The 17,763-nt window shown below is 50.3% G+C and overlaps 2 protein-coding genes across 5 annotated transcripts; both read right to left on the reverse strand.

Moving 5' to 3' along the window:
• Nucleotides 1–66: 66 nt before the first annotated feature.
• Nucleotides 67–6,195, reverse strand: USP21 (ubiquitin specific peptidase 21). 4 transcript variants are annotated; one of them, XM_019822290.3, is made up of 13 exons: nucleotides 5,985–6,190; nucleotides 4,474–5,169; nucleotides 3,678–3,737; nucleotides 3,387–3,507; nucleotides 3,068–3,179; nucleotides 2,738–2,893; nucleotides 2,160–2,224; nucleotides 1,817–1,920; nucleotides 1,542–1,628; nucleotides 1,183–1,261; nucleotides 841–948; nucleotides 619–733; nucleotides 67–440 (listed from the first exon to the last, which is right to left on the reverse strand). In XM_019822290.3, the coding sequence occupies exons 2-13, from the start codon at nucleotides 5,146–5,148 to the stop codon at nucleotides 350–352; spliced, it is 1,773 nt and encodes a 590-aa protein (XP_019677849.1). In that variant the 5' UTR covers nucleotides 5,149–5,169; nucleotides 5,985–6,190; the 3' UTR covers nucleotides 67–349. The 4 variants fall into 4 exon arrangements, with proteins under 4 accessions (XP_019677849.1, XP_003999619.1, XP_006943085.1 ...); XM_003999570.5 differs by having other exon boundaries at nucleotides 4,546–5,169; nucleotides 5,985–6,189; XM_006943023.4 differs by having other exon boundaries at nucleotides 4,807–5,169; nucleotides 5,985–6,188.
• Nucleotides 6,196–6,802: 607 nt separating this feature from the next.
• On the reverse strand, nucleotides 6,803–10,583 carry UFC1 (ubiquitin-fold modifier conjugating enzyme 1). Its single transcript, XM_003999573.6, has 6 exons — nucleotides 10,319–10,583; nucleotides 8,452–8,519; nucleotides 8,149–8,212; nucleotides 7,777–7,853; nucleotides 7,445–7,535; nucleotides 6,803–7,240 (listed from the first exon to the last, which is right to left on the reverse strand). Exons 1-6 carry the CDS (start codon nucleotides 10,439–10,441, stop codon nucleotides 7,160–7,162), a joined length of 504 nt encoding a protein of 167 aa, XP_003999622.1. The 5' UTR covers nucleotides 10,442–10,583; the 3' UTR covers nucleotides 6,803–7,159.
• Nucleotides 10,584–17,763: the final 7,180 nt, after the last annotated feature.

Raw genomic sequence — 17,763 nt, forward strand, 5'->3', positions numbered from 1 at the left:
CCCAGGGGGACTCCCGTTCCGCCGGTTCTCTTATCTGCCCCCTAAGCACAAATACAGAGAAGGACATCACTTTTTCTTAATAAATTTATTCACAAAAAGTGAGGTTGTAGAGGGTCTGGGGGCTGTACACGGGCAGGGACCTGGGCAGCTCTGTACATGGGGCTGGGAGACGAGGGAGCCTCCAGGTGGAAGGGTACTTCTTAATAAAAAAAATAATGGGAGCTACAACCACCGCCTCCCCCCTCCCCGATTAAAAAGACACAAAAATAGACGTCTCTGAGGTAAATGGGGAGCCTGGGGCTTAAGGGTGTTGAAAGGGCGTCACAGGTGCCAGGGCGTAAAGGGGGTGTCACAGGCACCGGGGTGGCTCCTGCATCAGTTGGTAGAACAGCACGTAGCCCTCACTGGACGCCACCTGGTTTTCACTGACAGGGGAGACACTGGGAGGAGGGGAGAGGGGACGGGGCTTGTGACCGCTCCTGGGTCTTCCCTCCTCCCCGCAAGATCAACCTGGGGCATCTAGGAAGAGCACCCTGCCCTTCTGGGGCTTCACATGGGGGACAGGGGAGCGGCGGTGGGGATGGGGCAGGAACGGGGTGGGGGGGGGGCGGGTCTCACCGAGAATCATTGTAGACGTGCCAGCCAGTCTGGCACCGGCACAGGGCCGTGTAGTGGCCGTAGTGGACGCTGCCCGAGTGGTTGCAAAGGGCATACAGCTGATAGATGGGGCTTCCTGTAGGGTGAGAGTCGACCACATTCCAGGGCCAGAGCTGGGCCCGCTCCGGCCCGCTCTCCCTCCCCTTCAGAGGAGCTCTTCAGGACCTTCCCTTCCAGACTTACCGGCTTTGTCACTGGCAAAGTCCCCTAGGCTCAGTCGCTGCAGCGGGAAGTCTACACCTACTGAACTTTTCTTGATGGAGCCTCGGGAGGCAGAGAATCGATTAAGATCTAAGCCCTGGTTAAGGAGCATGTGTGTGGCGGGGGGGGGGGGGGTGCGGGGGGCAGAGGGCATTTGAAGGGGACTGAATGCTGTCCATTCCCCTCCGGGAGCAGGGCAGGAAAAGGCGGAGTGGCAGGCTTTTCCTAAGGAAAACTCGATTGCCAAACGTCCAGCCTCGGCACACATGGAAAATGAGGGGGGCCAACCGGATGGGACAAATAAGAATTTGAAGATTAGGATACGGAGCACGAGGATTCGGGGGAATCTTTGTACTGTCAACTTTTTGGTACTTCGTGTTTTCTGCCGACATCGATCACACACCTGAATGAATGTCAAATAACGTCATGTTAATGTGCTCCGCCCCTCAGCCGGCTTTTCTGACACCTTAACTCACAAATTTATCGCGCTTCCCATTACTCCCTTCTCCCCGGGGCCACTCCCCTGCGCCCTAGGATTCCTAGGCCGTATCTGAGAGCCCAACACAAACCCAGACATACAAATATTATGCCCATATCAAAGCATCATGCGACCCCTTTTACTCAGATGGGCCCCCTCCCCAGGCCTCCCACCCTTACTGTATCCCTTGTGGAACCCCACATACTGGAGCATTCTCTGACTCCAGCTCTTCTTCCTTGGTGAAAAGGTTGAAACAATCCCGCAGAGATACCTTGCCCCCGGCAAATCCTTTCTGGGGGGGGGGAAACAGGAATGAAAGGTCAGCATGTTCTGGATTTGCTCCTCCAACTCGTCTCCATCAAGCCAGGCTTCAGTGCTTCTCCAGACCCCCACAGGGTTCCCTCCCACGCTCTGGGGGTGGGCAGGGACGGGTCACAGAACCCATGTCCCATCCAACCCTGGAATCCTCCGGACTCCCACCTTGGGGATGGGCAGGGACAGGTCACAAAAAACCTCGAAGGTCGTGGAGCGATACCCACAGGCCTGGCACTTGAGACAACTTTTCAACTGGCCCACAAACAGGTCTAGACAGAAGCGAAGAGGCGGGACAGACAGTCATTCTGGGCTGCCAGAGGTGCTCCCTTGGCCCCTCCTCTCTTCCCACCCCTCTTCCTGACCCTTCTTTTCCTAACCCCCTCGCCCCTCGTCCGCATTTTCACCCTCTAGTCTCGCTCCCACACCCCTTCATGGTATCAGTCTTTCTCCCAAGCCCGCACCCCTCCCCCACGCTGATTTGCCCACGTGGCTTTGCCCGGTTCCGTACCCACAATCTTGCTGTCTTCTCGCTCCAGGTAACGCTTCCACATTAGGTTGGCTCGGTCATCATCACTACCACAGGTCAAGGGAAGCGAGGAGCACCCATGAGACGGCGGGGACACCGGGGGGCCCCCCAACACCACGGAAACGACTCGCACCGCCCTGCACCCCACCCACCCCCAGCTCCTTCTCTACATTTCAAAGAAGCGTCAAAGGAGTAGGTCAAAGGAGTAACGCTTCAGAAGGCTCAGCCGGCTTTCCGGGGAAATCCAAGGTGAGGGAAAAGAAGGGAATAAGGAAGGACAGGGAAAGAACAGCTGTCTTCACCTGGCTTGAAACTCTTTAGGTCCCTGGTTGTAAATTATCCCCTCTGCCTCAACCCAGGGCCATCCCAGCACTGCCCTCTGCCTCCAGCCGTACCCTTGGCCTCCCTGCCTCCTCCGACCTCTTCGCCGCTTCTCAAACCAGCTTCCGGGCTAAGCGGTTCCCTGGACCCTACATCCTCCATCTGGACTAGCCCACTTCTGTGTGGGGTGAAGGCTGCCAAGCGTGTCCGGGAAGGTGAAGGAGGGAGAGTGACCTCACCTCAGCTCCGGTTCTTCTAGCAGAGCCCCCCCGCGGCGGGGCTGAGAGGCAGCTGCACCACTGGCCAAGATGGGTGCAGCCCGGCGGCCGCGTCGGTTGATTTCGAGGTGCAGCCGCTCCATGAGGAGCTTCAGGAACTCTTGGGCATCCTGCTGGCTGCGGCCAGAAACAGGGTGTGGGCCACCGACCCCCACCTGGTCCCCAGACACGACCCCCCGCCCGCACGTCGGTGCCCACTTCTCGGATGAAGGACATCCGAGGGCCCCGACCAACGCTGCCAGGGCCCCTTCTCGGCCCAGAGAGGAGCCTCCTCCCCTCCGGCTCTCCCACCTGTATCCAGAGAAGGAGGGAACGTATTTCTGGAAGACAGCTCGGAATCGGGTGGGATTCACAGCTTCACAGGAGTCAGGATGCCACAGGGCACCGATCACATCCGCAAAGGCTGTCGGGGCAGGCGTGGGGAGACCAAGGTTAGTGACTAGAAGAGGCGGGCCAGGGGCGGCTCAGAGGGCGGAGAACCACCTCTAGGGAAGCAGGCAGCAGGAAAAACAGATGGCCAGATGCAAGGTCGGGGCCACCACGACTGGCAGGCGGACCCAGAGGTCGGGGAGAGGACCCGGAAAGGGGGGAGCAAGAGGTGTTGCCCTACCTTCAGTGAGCTCTTGCGCTCGACCCCCTCCAGGCACCTCTTGCCGGAAGTCCCTCCGCAGACAGAAGTCCCGAAGAGGCCGAGTGCTGCTCAAACACTGTAGCACTGCATTCAGGAAGCACTGGGAGGCGCGAGAGACACGGCCATCATTGCTGCAGACCACTGACCTGACGTCTAGAAGGGCTTCAGTGCGCTCCTTCCCCACCTCCCCCAGGTCGGCCCCCCACCACCCCCACCCCCGCACCATTTCTCATTCCCGTTAGGGAGGAAGGACAGGAGGCTGGCTCTCACCGTGTTCCCCAGGTTTCGCAGGCCAACGTGACCAGAGCCCAGGAGCAGTGTGTGATGAGCCTGGAAGGTCAGAGTGGAGTCAGCGGTTTCCCATCTATCCCGCCCAGCACTCCGACCTTTCAACAGCATGCCGCCCACCGCTTCCCCACCCCTGCACCGCACCCCCAAGCTCCACCCTCTTTCCCCCACCAGGTACTGGGGGCTCCCCTACCTCACTGGCCATGAGCATGTAAGCCCATCACAGCTGAGCGCAGCACGGACTCGGCCAGGGCTGTCCCACCTGCTCCCCACTTACTCGCCTGCCCAGCTGGCCGGCGCTGCAGCTCCTGGGGCAGCTCCCCAAGCACGGGCATGGCTGCCCAGCCGCTCCCCATGCCCACCTTGCTTCCCCCAAGGCTTCCCCCACTCCCGCCCCCCGGGGCCCCTTCCTGAGCCCTCTCCTGATGGATACAACTGCAGTCAACCTAGCTCACTTAGCTTGGGAAATGGACAACCACCCTAACTCAGATGCTCTGAGCCCGCCTCTCTTCAGCTCCAGAGATTAATTAGGCCCAGGCAGCATCCTAGGAGAGAAGGGGAAGCAAGGGAGAGTAAGGGCCCGGGACCGGGGATGCGGAGAAGAATTCCAAATGGTTGGGTTAATTCTCTGGGGACTGAAATGGCACACCGTGCTGGGGACTCACAGACACCCCCGAAAAAAAGGTCTGCGAGGCTCGAGGGTACTTAAGTAAGGGAGAGGAGAGTCCAATGAGGGACTGGGAAAGGAACTCGGGGAAAAGAGGGAAAGGAAAGCCACCTGATGGCAAGAAAGCTGGAGGCACAGAGGAGCACGGGCACGGAAGGCCACGGGTGCCGGACAAGTCCTCACCATTTTGTCATCGGAGTAGAAAGACTCAGAGGGCCGGGCCGATATGACGTGAAAGGAGCCATGGGAAGGAGGGGGCTCCGTCCGTATACTGAGCAAGGTTGGGGGACCGGGAAAGCCCCCGAGGCGGCGGAGAGAAGCGCTGCGTCTCAAAGCCGGTGGCTCAGGCCGGAGCGCCAGGCGGCTCAGCGCAGCCCCGAGCTCCCCAGCGCCACGGTGCCCTCCCAGGGCAATCCCCATAGGCCGCAAGTCCCCACTGCTCACAGACTTGGAACGGGCTAGGTTGGTCCTGGAAGGGAGAGGCAGAGCCACGGTGGTCGGGGGTGGTGAGCCAGGCAGGGGAACTCCATGATCTGCCCGAAGGGGTCCTCTGGGGCGAGGGCCTGAGGTCCGACCCCGTCCCAGCTCCAGTTTCTTGAGCCGTTCCTCAGGGGGCCCCGGCCGGGGAGGCAGAGGTCTTAACATGGGGTTCGGCCCAGGGGCTGGGTTTCGGCGCTCCTTGCTTCGGGCCCGTGGGGCAAATGGTAGCTTGGATCCCACTCGGGGCTGGACATTAACAGGTGGCTCTCGGGTCCGGCCCAGGCGGTGCTCAGAGGCCTGGGGCATCGTGGACACCACAGGCTGGACCTGGGAGGAGAAGAGAGGGTCAGTATTTGCACGTGGAGGGAGGTGGGAACCAGGGTTACCACACTAGCTTCTACATACTCCACAGGCAGGAACCCCGTCTGTCATGTCAGTCACTGTATCCCCAGCACCTCGCATCGTATTGGGCACAAAGTAAATACTCAGTATCCGTTGAGTAAGTGAATGAATGACAGCAGCCCCCCGCGTTGGCTCTTTCTGTATTCCTCGTCCCCTTCCTGCAGAACACAGCTTGACTGAAAAGCCAAGGGTAGTCTCGATCTCGGCGGTCTTTATGATCTAAACGCTCATGACGAGGGCCCCCATACCCGGCTAGTCAACGGGAGGTGCCCTGGGTCACTCAGAACCTCTGGACAAACGAGGGTGTGGATGTAAGGAAAACAGCCCCAAAGACGGCGTCCCACCCTCAAACCCCTGCCTGCCCTCCGGGCTGCACTGGAGCGGACTAAATGGGTGCCTTGCGAATCACTCCCTCCCCCACCTCTGAGCTGCAACGAGGTGTTGGGGCTCAGGGGCAGTGGCGGGGAGGGAGGTCGAACAAGACCCTCATCTCCGCACCTCTCCCACCACGGCAGGGCTTCAGCCGGGTCCGCCCCCCTCGAGGGCAGAAAGGCCGAGGCCGCTGATTGGCTACGGGGTCCGGCGGCGTAGTCCCTGCGGTCCACGGATGCTGTCCCTCCAGCCCGGATCCCCCAGGCCTGCTGGGCCCCCCGCGCCCTGCCTTTGTGGAGGGCGTCCTTTCGGGTCTGGAGCGGTCTTCCCGCGGCCTCCCCCCCACGCCATAGCGCCCCGGCCCGTACCTGTCCCCCGGTGAGGCGACGGGGGAGGCCAGCCGGGGCCAAGCCCCAGCTCAGGGCCACCCCCTACTACCCCCGTGCAGCCCCCCCGAGGGCCGGGCTGCAGCTTTAGCTGCAGCTGTTGCCCAGATCTCTCCCGCCGCAGGGGCCGCCGCCATCTTTGTTGGTCCCGCCCGGCCACCGGCCACCGGCTTCACCGCCTCTCACGGCGCCTGCGCACCCACACTCGGAATCCACCCACCTCCTTCCTCGGCGCTTGCGTGAACCCGCCCCCTTGGCTCCGCCGCCGACACCATGGAAACGCAGCCAACTTTAGGACCGCCGGTTCCCAGATCTGCTTTGAATGGTTTTTAAACCGTCTCTCCAAAGCAAGTCCCTGCAGCCATAGGGGTCCTGTGACCATAGGGATGAAGATCCGAGGGTCGTAGTATGGCCCCCAGGCTTGCAGACAGATCCTTGCCGGAGAGCCCGGGTGCCAGTATGGGAAGCTGCGATGCTTGGGTCCGGCCCGCAGACCGGCGAAGCACCCAGCACTCCACACAGGGATGGAAAGATCCCTGGAGGGCGGGGAACGCTGGTCCTGCAAAACCATTCCTCAGGCATCTTGCAGACCAAAGCAGTAGGCACCCCGCTAAAGGACACCAGCAGATCTCTGCAAGCAGATCTCAGCAGGAGGGAGAGCTGTCAAGATTTCATTTCCCAGCTCCTCACCACAGCACCCCCCATCTTCCCCTCTCTCCACACTAAGGTCGTTGTACATGTGCCTTGGGTCTCAGCCAGCTCACCGTCTCTTCACAGTCACCAAAGAGAACCACGGGTCATCAGAGGAAGCAGCTTTTATTGATGAGTTATCTCCAGAGACCAAAAAGACTATGCACCCACTTTCCAGCCTGCTTCCCATCCTTCCTGGATCTCACATTGTTCCACCTGGGGAAGGGATATGAATTGCCTTGGTTTTCCAAAGCCCCCGTCTTTCCCCTCCCTGTGTAGCCTTAGAAATTCAGTGGCGATGGTGTTGTTTATTTTTTTCAGCAATGCCTGATGCGGCTACTTAGTAACAATTATGGGTGGAGGGGCTTGGGGGGGAAGCAGGCGGATGAGTAGGAGTGAGGCACAGAAACAGGAACAGAACATAGCCCGTCAAAGGTCCCTCTGTCCTGCCTCAGTGGCTTGATCCTTCATGGGTTGCCTTTCTCTTTATGCTGAATCACGCCCTTCTGAATCAGATCGGGGATTTCCACTGCCAGCCATGGACCCAGCTGCAACACAAGGGAGACCCTGTGAGATTACCACCACCGAGTCAAGTGCCTCTTGTCCCATCAGAAGCTCCTTCCTAGACAGACTTTTATGAGCGTGCCCACGGAAAACACTGTTATTCCCTGTTTACTCTCAGTTGCTTTTCTTACATTGCTCAGTGCCTAATTCCTCTCCCTCCCCTAATATGCCAAATAACCCAAACTTACCCCCAGAGCCATGAGATGAGCTAGTCCAAACTTGGGCACGTTCCTGGCCCACAAAGGCTTAAAGTGATCAGTCAGGCATATTTTGCCACCCCTATGAGAGGGACAGGAGGAAGAAGGTGTTGACATGCAAGGTTTACCCTAAAGCATAGCAGCCTCTTGGAAGCACAAGATGACAGCCAGTGATCAGAATTAGGCACAAGGTTAGCTGAGCACTTTGCCCAGGTGCGGTAGAGGGGAGCCTGGAGGCCTTCTAGGCGCTAGGACAATTGTTGTCTCCCAGAGGTCTTCCCTAAGGCCTCTTAGACCTTTTCCCACCTCCTTTTGAGTCCTACCTGTACATCTTTGCTGTTTTTCCATCCAGTTCAGGGACTGCAATTTCTGGAGCAGTAGTGGGGTATGTGATAGGAATCTGGAGGAAATATAAGGCCTTAATGACACAAGCATCGGGATAGAAAGGAACTAATCTAATCACACGTATCTCTTGGTTGAACTGAAATGTGCGACAAACCCCCCAAGCAGCATGCCGACGCAGGGATGCTGGACGTGGAGAGGAGGAGCTGTCCTCTATGCTTGCTCCAACCCTTAGCGTTTCCCTCCCATTTTGAAAGTTTTCTCTGGTTCCTCCAAGAAAGGTTAGCTTGTTAACAGCCACCTAATCCCTCCCCTTCCACTAACTTCCATATCTCCCATTCCATCAGACTTACGTCAAACTCAATGTCAAACTCATATTTGAGCAGGTCATGGATGTACCAGCATTTTCCAAACCACCTGTAACAAAGACCAAACGTCAGTCCAATCTGCCCATTCTTCTCGTGCTCAAATAACATCTTCTTGGCTTAGGTGATCAGCCTGGGAGACTCATGGGATGGGAACTGGGGCACTCTGGACTGTGGGCGGGAGACAGCTAACAGGAGGCAGGGAAGGCCTGGCAGTGGGCTTTGGGACATTAAAGTGCTCAAGCCATGTAAGATTCCCACTCCCCCAAACGACCGAGAGGGTCTGCCTACCGAGTCCCTTCCTTGTTGGACTCCAGTCGGAACCAATCATTGTCGGCATTCTTGTTGTTCTCCACGTACTAAAAGCAGAGAATGAGGTCTTTGAGGAGGGAGTTGAGGCCAAGGGCAGTCCTCTTCCCTCAACAGAAAAGGGTGTGTGGTTACTTTCTTAGTGTGTACCCAACTTTTTTTTTTTTTAAAGCTCATTTATTTTGAGAGAGCATGCACACAAGTGGGGGAGGAGGAGAGATAAAGGCAGAGAGAGAGAGAGAGAAAGAGAGAGAGAGAGAGAGAGAATCCCAAGCAGGCTCCTCGCCAACAGCGCAGAGCCTGACTCGGACTGCATCCCGTGAATCATGAGATCGTGACCTGAGTCAGAAGCTTAACCAACTGAACCACCCAGGTGCCCCTGTAAGTTGAAATGTTTACTTTCCCTTCACAGGCACCTCAAACTCACCATTTCCCCCTGGTCCTTCAGACCATTTCTTCACTGCCCCAATTTCGATGACCGCATTCACTCAGTCATGCAAACCAAACCCTGGGAATCATCCTTGACCTTCCCTCTCCTCTCCTCTCCCCAGACCTTCACGATGTCCTGCTGATTTTACCCTTTGAAGGTTCTTCAAATCTACCTCTTCTCTCTATCCTAACTATACCTATCCAGCTTAGATCATCACCTTTCTTTCGCCTGGATTAATGACAGCCTCCTAAATTTGCTTCCTCCCTTCAATGTCATCTCTTTCAATTCCATTTTCCTCTCCACTGCCATTGTGATTGACCTAACCCCAATCTGACCATGCCATCCCTCAGCTTAAAATACTGTAAAGGTATCCCAGTGCCTACAACAGAAATTTCAAGAGCTCAAGCCGATCTCTCCAGCCTTGTCTACCATTCCCCGCCATACACTTGACGCTTTAGCAACTCTGAACTGCTTCCATTTCTATGTTTCTTCATAGGCATCGTGCCCTTTCTAGCTTCTATGCTTTTGCTCATGCTGTTTCTTTTCCAGTGAACATCTTTCTCTTATCCTCATGTTGATCAGATTAACTTATGTTTACCCTTTCAGGCTCAGCTCAAGCACTGCCTCTTCGAGGAAGCCCTCCCGGACAAGACCCAAACTGGATTAGGTATCTCACCTTCTGCTCTCAAAACATCCTAGCAATCTTTCCCTCCCCCTCTGCCGCCCCTTAACGAATTGTAATGGTTTGTTTCTATCCATCTCAGCAGGCTCCAGCCTATTCGGCTTTGGATCCCGTTCCTAGGTGCTAGGTTACAATAAATGTGGTGGGTTTTTGTTTGTTTGTTTGTTTGTTTTTTAGCGAATAACGTGCTGCTGCCCTTTGAAACAGAGGCCACGGCAAGGAAGACAAACTTTCTTCCTTTTCCACAGAAGGGAGATGAGCCGGGAAGATAGCTCATTCCTGACTGTGAGTTTCACTCCTCAACTCTTGGCAACTAACGCCTGAATTTTTCAGCCTTAGCCTGTGCCTCCCTCAGGAAAAGTGAAGGAAGGAGCAGAGCGATGAGCCAGGGACTTGGAGCCCCAGGAATCCCTTTTGACTGCCTCCCCTCCATCCAGGAGGGGGACACCTTTTGACTGCCTCCCCTCCATCCAGGAGGGACACGTCACCTTCCGGGGAGGCGTATCCCTAAGACAACTGCTGCTTTGGCCCCGCCTGAGCTCCCAAAATGAGTTTCCTTTGCCCCCTCCCCACCATACCTTCCTAAGCCCCCCCAGCCCCACAATCGTCCAGTTTCTCGGAATTTGGGACTTAAAACTTTATAACCGGAAGCGGCTTCCACACGGAGCGTATTCCCAAGGACACCCGATTACCCGCAACCCTTCGGCGACGCGGTCGGCCGCAGAAGCACAACTAACCCGGATAAGAGACTGATATTCCTCTTTGAGTCGCTGCACCCACAACTCACGATCTCGAGGTCCGGCGTTAGTCTTCAGCACCGGGATCTCAGACACCACACGCCGGGTAGCCTCGTCCGCCATCTTGGACGAGGGCGCCAGAGAAATGCGGAAGTGGTACTTCCTGCAGTTTACACTCAGGGGGCCGCCATCTTTACTGTGGGAAGATGGGCTGTTGGGCTGCCTTCGGACTTCTTTGAGTGCGGTCTTTTTTTTCTTGTAACGAAGACAAATTTGTCACCTGGTCACTTGCTTGTGAGTGCAACGGAAAAAAGAGAACGTAACGGATTGCTTCTTAATATGGTACCTATTATTTAAAAAACCCGCAGATTGCTCAAAGGGTGACTTCCGCTCATGCTCAGAGAAGGGAGTTTCAGAAAACTCGGCCGCCTTCCCAAACTTGGGAGAGTTGTTAGAATTTCAGGCTGGTGTAGGCACCGTGCGGGGCACTGTCTTCCTGAAACGCGCTGTTCACGTGTTTGGATAAGCTTCCTTAGCTTCCATGTAGTTCGGTTCAGGTAGCAGGGGCAAAGCAGTCATCCAACAGAAGGATATTGAACTCCTGATAATGATTGGAAACCATGGAGAATCAAAGTATACACACCCTCGGTCCTGAAGAATTAACACAGTCGAATTAGAGAATTCTTAATAAGTGCCCAAGCAGTTTAAAGATCGCAGGAAAACTTGCCTTAGTCCAGCCTAGACATTTTTTGATCTGGATTTAAATCACCCAGGAAGGATTCTGGTGCATGGCACACAGTAGGTATCTGTATTTTGCAGAATTTTGTATCTTCCTGTTGGCTTTTCAACCCAAACACAATTTTGGCTTTAATTTACATACCATGTTTACTCCTTTAATCAGCCTTTAGCAGTAATTTTGAATCAGATTCGTCAAATTCTATCGTCCATTTACAAAGCTATATCTTAATTATAAGCATGCTATATCTTCATTTCTAATGGCTGTAACTTCCAGTACAATGTTGAATAAAAGTTTTGAGGGCATACATCCCTGTCTTGTGGTGATTTTAGGAGGGAAAGCATTGGCTTTTTTCATTATGATGATAGCTGTAAGCTCTTCATAGATGGCCCTTTATCAGGTTAAGAAAGTTCCCTTCTATTGTGGTGTTGAGGGTTTTTTATCATGAATGGATATTGGATTTTTTCCAAATGCTTTTTTTGTATGTGTTCATTGGGATGATAATGTGATTTTTGTCTTTTATTAGCATGCCATATATTTCTTTCTTAAAAAAAAAAAAAACATTGCATATTGGATAAAGCTAAGGCAAAGCCTTGCAATACTTTACTAGCAGCCTCTCTTCTCTGGGAAGTAAAGATTTATTCCCTTTTGGGTGTAGGCACTGTGGAGTGGTACAGATGACAGAGATTAGGAATGAGGCTTTGCAATTTAATTGTCATATGACTTTGGTGATGGGGTGAGGGGACGATGGGCAAATGTAGGTTAAATGGTGCAAACTTTCTAATAAAAATAATAAATTCCAAGGACCTAATGTACAGCATGATAACTGTAGTTGATGATATGGTATTGTATATTTATTTGAAAGTTGTTGAGAGTAGATCTTAAGCATTCCCACTACACACACTTACACACACGCACACACACACAAAGAATTAACTATGTGAGTCAACTATGTGAAGCATGTGTTCATTATCTTGATCTTGGTAATCATTCCACAATGTATATGTATTTATAATCATCATGTGTATGTATATGTTTATGATAGATATACATGCATGTATATCAAATCATCACTTTAAATATATACAAAAATATTTGTTAACTACTCCTCAATACAGTTGGGGGGGAAAAGATTTTGGAGAGTAATTGTGCGAACAGTATTTTCTCACGTGCAAAAGGAGGATAGTGGGGTGCCTGGATGGCTCAGTTAAGCCTGCAACTCTTGATTTCAGCTCAGGTCACAACCTTGCAGTTTGTGAGATTGAGCCCTGCATCCCAGCTCCTGCTGAGAGGAGCCTGCTTGGGATTCTCTCTTTCCTCTCTCTGCCCCATTCTCAGTCTCTCAAACAAATAAACTGAAAAAAAAAAAGTTTTATTGGTTGTTGTTTTTACAGTTCTGTTGCTATGTTTTATTAAGTATTTATTTATTTTTGAGAGAGAGAGAGAGAGAGAGAAAACACACAAGTAGGGGAGGGGCAGAGAGAGAGACACAGAATTTGAAGCAGAGCCCGACAAGGGGCTCAAACTCATGAACTGTGAGATCATGACTTGAGCCACGGTCAGATGCTTAACCAACTGAGCCATCCAGGTGCCCCTGAAGAAAAAATGTTTTAAAAGGAGGATAGTAATGCTTATAGGGTTGTAACTATAAATGCAATGTCTCTTTATTTATTCATTCATTCATTCATTCACATAATAGGCTTTCAGGATGAAATTCAGATTAAATATATAGCAGTAATTTTCAAACCTTCTGTAGTAGCAGAGCCAAATTTACAAACAAAATCTTAGGTTGGAATCTCAAAATACAAAAACGATCAATGCAGACCTGCCCTCTCTCAACTGCAGCCAGACCTCTAGTCCTTAGAATACTTCCTCTATGTTAAGGACTCATCACACTTTGTCAATTGTTTAATTGTCTTAAAAGACTGGAAGTTCAAGTAGGGACTGTCTATCTGGTTCGTTGCTGTATTTCTAAAATGTAATAATGTACTGTAGTGCCTGTCACAAAGTAGGTGCTCAATCAGTATTTTTAAAAATAAATGAAAATCTGGGACATCTGGCTGGCTAAGTCAGAAGAGCATGTGACTCTTGATCTTGGGGTTATAAGTTTGAGTCCCATGTTGGGTGTAGAGATTTCTTAATAAATAAATATTTAAAAAATAAATAAAATGAATGAAAATCTTAGTGGGTAAGGTAAGCACCAAAAAAGTTGTCTTTTAAAATCTGAATCTTATTTTTGTTTAATTGTGTTGGAGAATTACCTTATTGGACCATTTAGTAAAAAGCAGAGTTCATAATGTGTATGAAAGTACAAAGAGCCATCCCTATTGTAGGCATAGTTGCAACTCTGTAGGGTATATTTACTTTTGTGAGATATTTATTTTTAAATTATGGACTTAAGCTCATTCTTGCTTTGTGTAATTCTGATAAGTGATGAGAAGCTAGGACCTAGAAAACTGAGAGAAGAGTATGCAGGCCTGTACTTCTTTTTTTCAAAGGAAGAACTCATTCATGAGCAAATGTTTATGGAGTCCCTGTTACCTCCAGGCACTGGGAATACAGTCATGTATACAAGGCAGGCAGAGTCCTTGTCCTCATGGAAATGACCCTAAACAGCTATAAAAAAAAGAATTGATCAGGATTGATTGGATAATTCAAGTCTAGAACATTGACTGATGTGAGACCATTATTTTGATGGGATAGTACAGTTGGGTATATAGGGGAGGCCCTGAAAGTAGTTGAAAGTCCCATTGTCAGCCATCGTAGGAAAAGGTAGCTCCTGGACAGAAGGAGAAATAGACCACGGATTAGAGAAGAAATTGAAAGTTTTCCCTGCTCTGGTCTTTATGGGGTTGGTCCAGATTCCAATATGCTGGAAGACACCTCAAAATGGTGAAGGGAATGCTGGCTCTATTAGAGGGAGGGAGCCACCCTAAAGGGGATACGTGCAGATGGGCAGCCAATTTTGGAAATTTTTCTGTTATTGCCTAGCAAAGAATTATCATAAATTATAACATTGTCTCCGTTATGCCGTGGGATAACATTGTCTCCGTTATGCCGTGGGAAAAATCGGGTCGCACTTAGAAGCGCTTGGTAAGGAGAACCATAACAACTAACGTTTATATAGTGCTCACTATGTGCTAGGCACTGTCCTAAGCATTTTGCAAAATCAACTCCCTTACATCTGGCCACAACCTCAAGGCAGGTACTCTCATTGTCCTCATTTACATTGGAAGAAAGTGAGGCACAGTCAGCCTCCAGGAAAGAAAGCCCTGGGGCGCCTGGGTGGCTCAGTCAGTCCTACTCTTAATTTCAGCTCAGGTCATGATCTCACGATTTGTAAAATCGAGCCCCGAGTTAGGCTTTGTGCTGACAGTGCAGAGCCTGCTTGGAGTTCTCTCTCTCCTCTCTCTCTCTCTCTGCCCCTACCCCCACTTGCACACGCTCACTTTCTCTCTCTCTCTCTCCCTTTCAAAATAAATAAACTTTGAAAAAAAGGAAGGAAGGAAGGAAGGAAGGAAGGAAGAAAGAAAGAAAAGAAAGAAAGAAGGGAAGGAAGGAAGAAAAAGAAAAGAAAGCCCTATATTACATAGCCAGTAAATGGTAGAGCTGGAATTCAATCCTGCTCAGTCTGCATACAGAGAGTCTGGTGGTTCTGAACCAAGCACTTCAGAACTGCAGGAACACGTATGAGACCACCGACCTCTTCCCTGGAACGGACTGACGTGCGCGTGGGCCCCCCTGAGGTGCTCATAGGAACTTGGGAACTGTGGACTCTGAGTTTCACTGTTGATGTGACTTCCTTTCTACCTACCAGCTGGGAAGATCTGGGGGCGTCAGAGGATTTGGTTAACCGAGATGAAAAGACCTCTTTTCGTTGGGGAGGAGAAACTAATATGCAGACAATTACCATCAAAAAAAAAAAGTCTCTGTTCCCCAGGTGTACAAAGTACTGTCTAAGCGACAATGCCTGAGAGGACAGGGTAAGGCTGATGGCCTTTGAACCCCAACTCTTAGGATGAATCCCCTGGATGTGCAGGCGAGGAGAGAGCAGGGGAGGTATGGCGTTCTAGGCAGACCGAGAGCACCAGTAAGGCAGGAAGCCAGGAGGAAAGATCATTATCACGGAAGGGGGAGAATGCTCGTAGGAACCATTAATATTATATTAATTCTATGCAATACGCTATATGAAAATAGTTATGAGACAAACATCAGAACACAAAATTTCATATACCTGGAGTTCAAAACTATTTGCTTTTGAATAGCTAATCCATGCACCTGCTCAGAATTCAAAAGGTACAAAAGGATGTAGAGTCAAACGTTAAGTCTCCCTCTTACCTCATTCCTTGGCAGCTTAGTTCCCTTCTCTAGGGGCCCTCTCCTCCAGCTAGTTATATATATATTACTATAATATATATTATAATATTATAATATTATAATAATATAATATAGTAATATATCATAATATATAATAATTAATATAATGCATATACAACTATCTCATTTTTCTTTTCCTTCTCTCTCCCCCTCTTCTTCTTTAGGAAATACCCCCCATGGTAGGGATTCGCCATAACTTCTCCAACCAGACCCTCATGGAGAGATATTTAGATCGTGTTCAGTTTTTTGCTGTTGCAAACAGTGCTGCAGTTAATAGCCTGGTCTATCCACCATTTTGTACATGTGCAATAAATACTCATATATGGAACTGCTGCCTCCAAAGATGTGTGCATTTTAAGTTTTGCTAAATATTGCCAAATTACCGTCCAGAAAGATTAAAGCAATTTGTAGTACCGTTGGCAATAAATGAAACAACAAGGTCTCCCCCGCCCCCCACCCCCAAACAGGTCATGGTTAACGAAAGAGCTGTTTCTGCTAATTCCGTGATTGAAATGGAATCTCAGAACAATTTTAATGTCCATCTACCTCTTTTATGAAGAGTGAGGCTGATTTTTTTTTTCTTTTTTTTAAGTAAGCTCTGTGTCCAATGTGGGGCTTGAACTCAGGATCTTGAGATCAAGGGTCACATGCTCTGTCAACTGAGCCAGCCAGGCGCCCTTAGCTAAATGTCTTCTGATAAGCTTAGCGTTCATTTGTATTTCCTTTTTCGTTTTCTGTGAATCCTTATAGCCTTTGCCTCTTTTAAATTACCATTCATTTTTTTCGTAGTGATTTATGTGAAGGCTTATTGTTTTCTTTCTTTCCTTTTTTGTATGAAAGCAATTAGACATTTGTGATGAGTTATAAATAATTTTCCCAGTTTACTGTCAGTCTTTGCTGTTCTTTTTTTTTTTTTTTTTTTTTTAATTTTTTTTTTTCAACGTTTATTTTTTTTGGGACAGAGAGAGACAGAGCATGAATGGGGGAGGGGCAGAGAGAGAGGGAGACACAGAATCGGAAACAGGCTCCAGGCTCTGAGCCATCAGCCCAGAGCCCGACGCGGGGCTCGAACTCACGGACCGCGAGATCGTGACCTGGCTGAAGTCGGACGCTTAACCGACTGCGCCACCCAGGCGCCCCAGTCTTTGCTGTTCTTAACAGCATTTTTAACCATTTAGAAAATGTTCAGGCATGAGGTGGAGTGTACCAGTCTTTTTGCTTATATGGCTTCTTGTATGTCGCTACAAGAGTCTAGATTATTTTATAAAAACAACACCCAGGGTGGGAATGCAAGCTGGTGCAGCCACTCTGGAAAACAGTATGGAGGTTCCTCAAAAAACTAAATAGAACTACCCTACGACCCAGCCATTGCATTACTAGGTATTTATCCAAGGGATACAGGTGTGCTGTTTCGAAGGGGCACATGCACCCCAATGTTTATGGCAGCACTATCAACAATAGCCAAAGGATGGAAAGAGCCCAAATGTCCATCAATGGATGAATGGATAAAGGAGATATGGGATATGTATACAATGGAGTATTACTCGGCAGTCAAAAAGAACAAAATCTTGCCATTTGCAACTATGTGGATGGAACTGGAGGATATTATGCTAAGCGAAATTAGTCAGAGAAAGACAAATATCCTATGACCTCACTCATATGAGGACTTTAAGAGACACAACAGACGAACATAAGGGAGGGGAAACAAAAATAATATAAAAACAGGGAGGGGGACAAAACAGAAGAGACTCATAAATATGGAGAACAAACTGAGGGTTACGGGAGGGGTTGTGGGAGGGGGGATGGGCTAAATGGGGAAGGGGCACTAAGGAATCTACTCCTGAAATCATTGTTGCACTAGATGCTAACTAATTTGGATGTAAATTTTAAAAAATAAAAAATTAAATTAAAAAAATATATGTATGCAAAAAACCCCACAAAAAAACAAAAAACCAGGGCACCCGGCTGGCTCAGTCTACAGAGCGCGCAAGTCTTGATCTCAGGGTCGTGAGTTCAAGCCCCACACTGGGTGTAGAGCTTACTTAAAAAACAACAACAGGGGCGCCTGGGTGGCGCAGTCGGTTAAGCGTCCGACCTCAGCCAGGTCACGATCTCGCGGTCCGTGAGTTCGAGCCCCGCGTCAGGCTCTGGGCTGATGGCTCGGAGCCTGGGGCCTGTTTCCGAGTCTGTGTCTCCCTCTCTCTCTGCCCCTCCCCTGTTCATGCTCTGTCTCTCTCTGTCCCAAAAATAAACGTTGAAAAAAAAATTTTTTTTAATAAAAAAATAAAAACAACAACAAAAGAATTATCCTGTGTTTTCCTCTACTACTTTC

The sequence above is a fragment of the Felis catus genome, chromosome F1 (assembly GCF_018350175.1).
Source record: "Felis catus isolate Fca126 chromosome F1, F.catus_Fca126_mat1.0, whole genome shotgun sequence".
Classification (NCBI taxonomy): Eukaryota; Metazoa; Chordata; class Mammalia; order Carnivora; family Felidae; genus Felis; species Felis catus.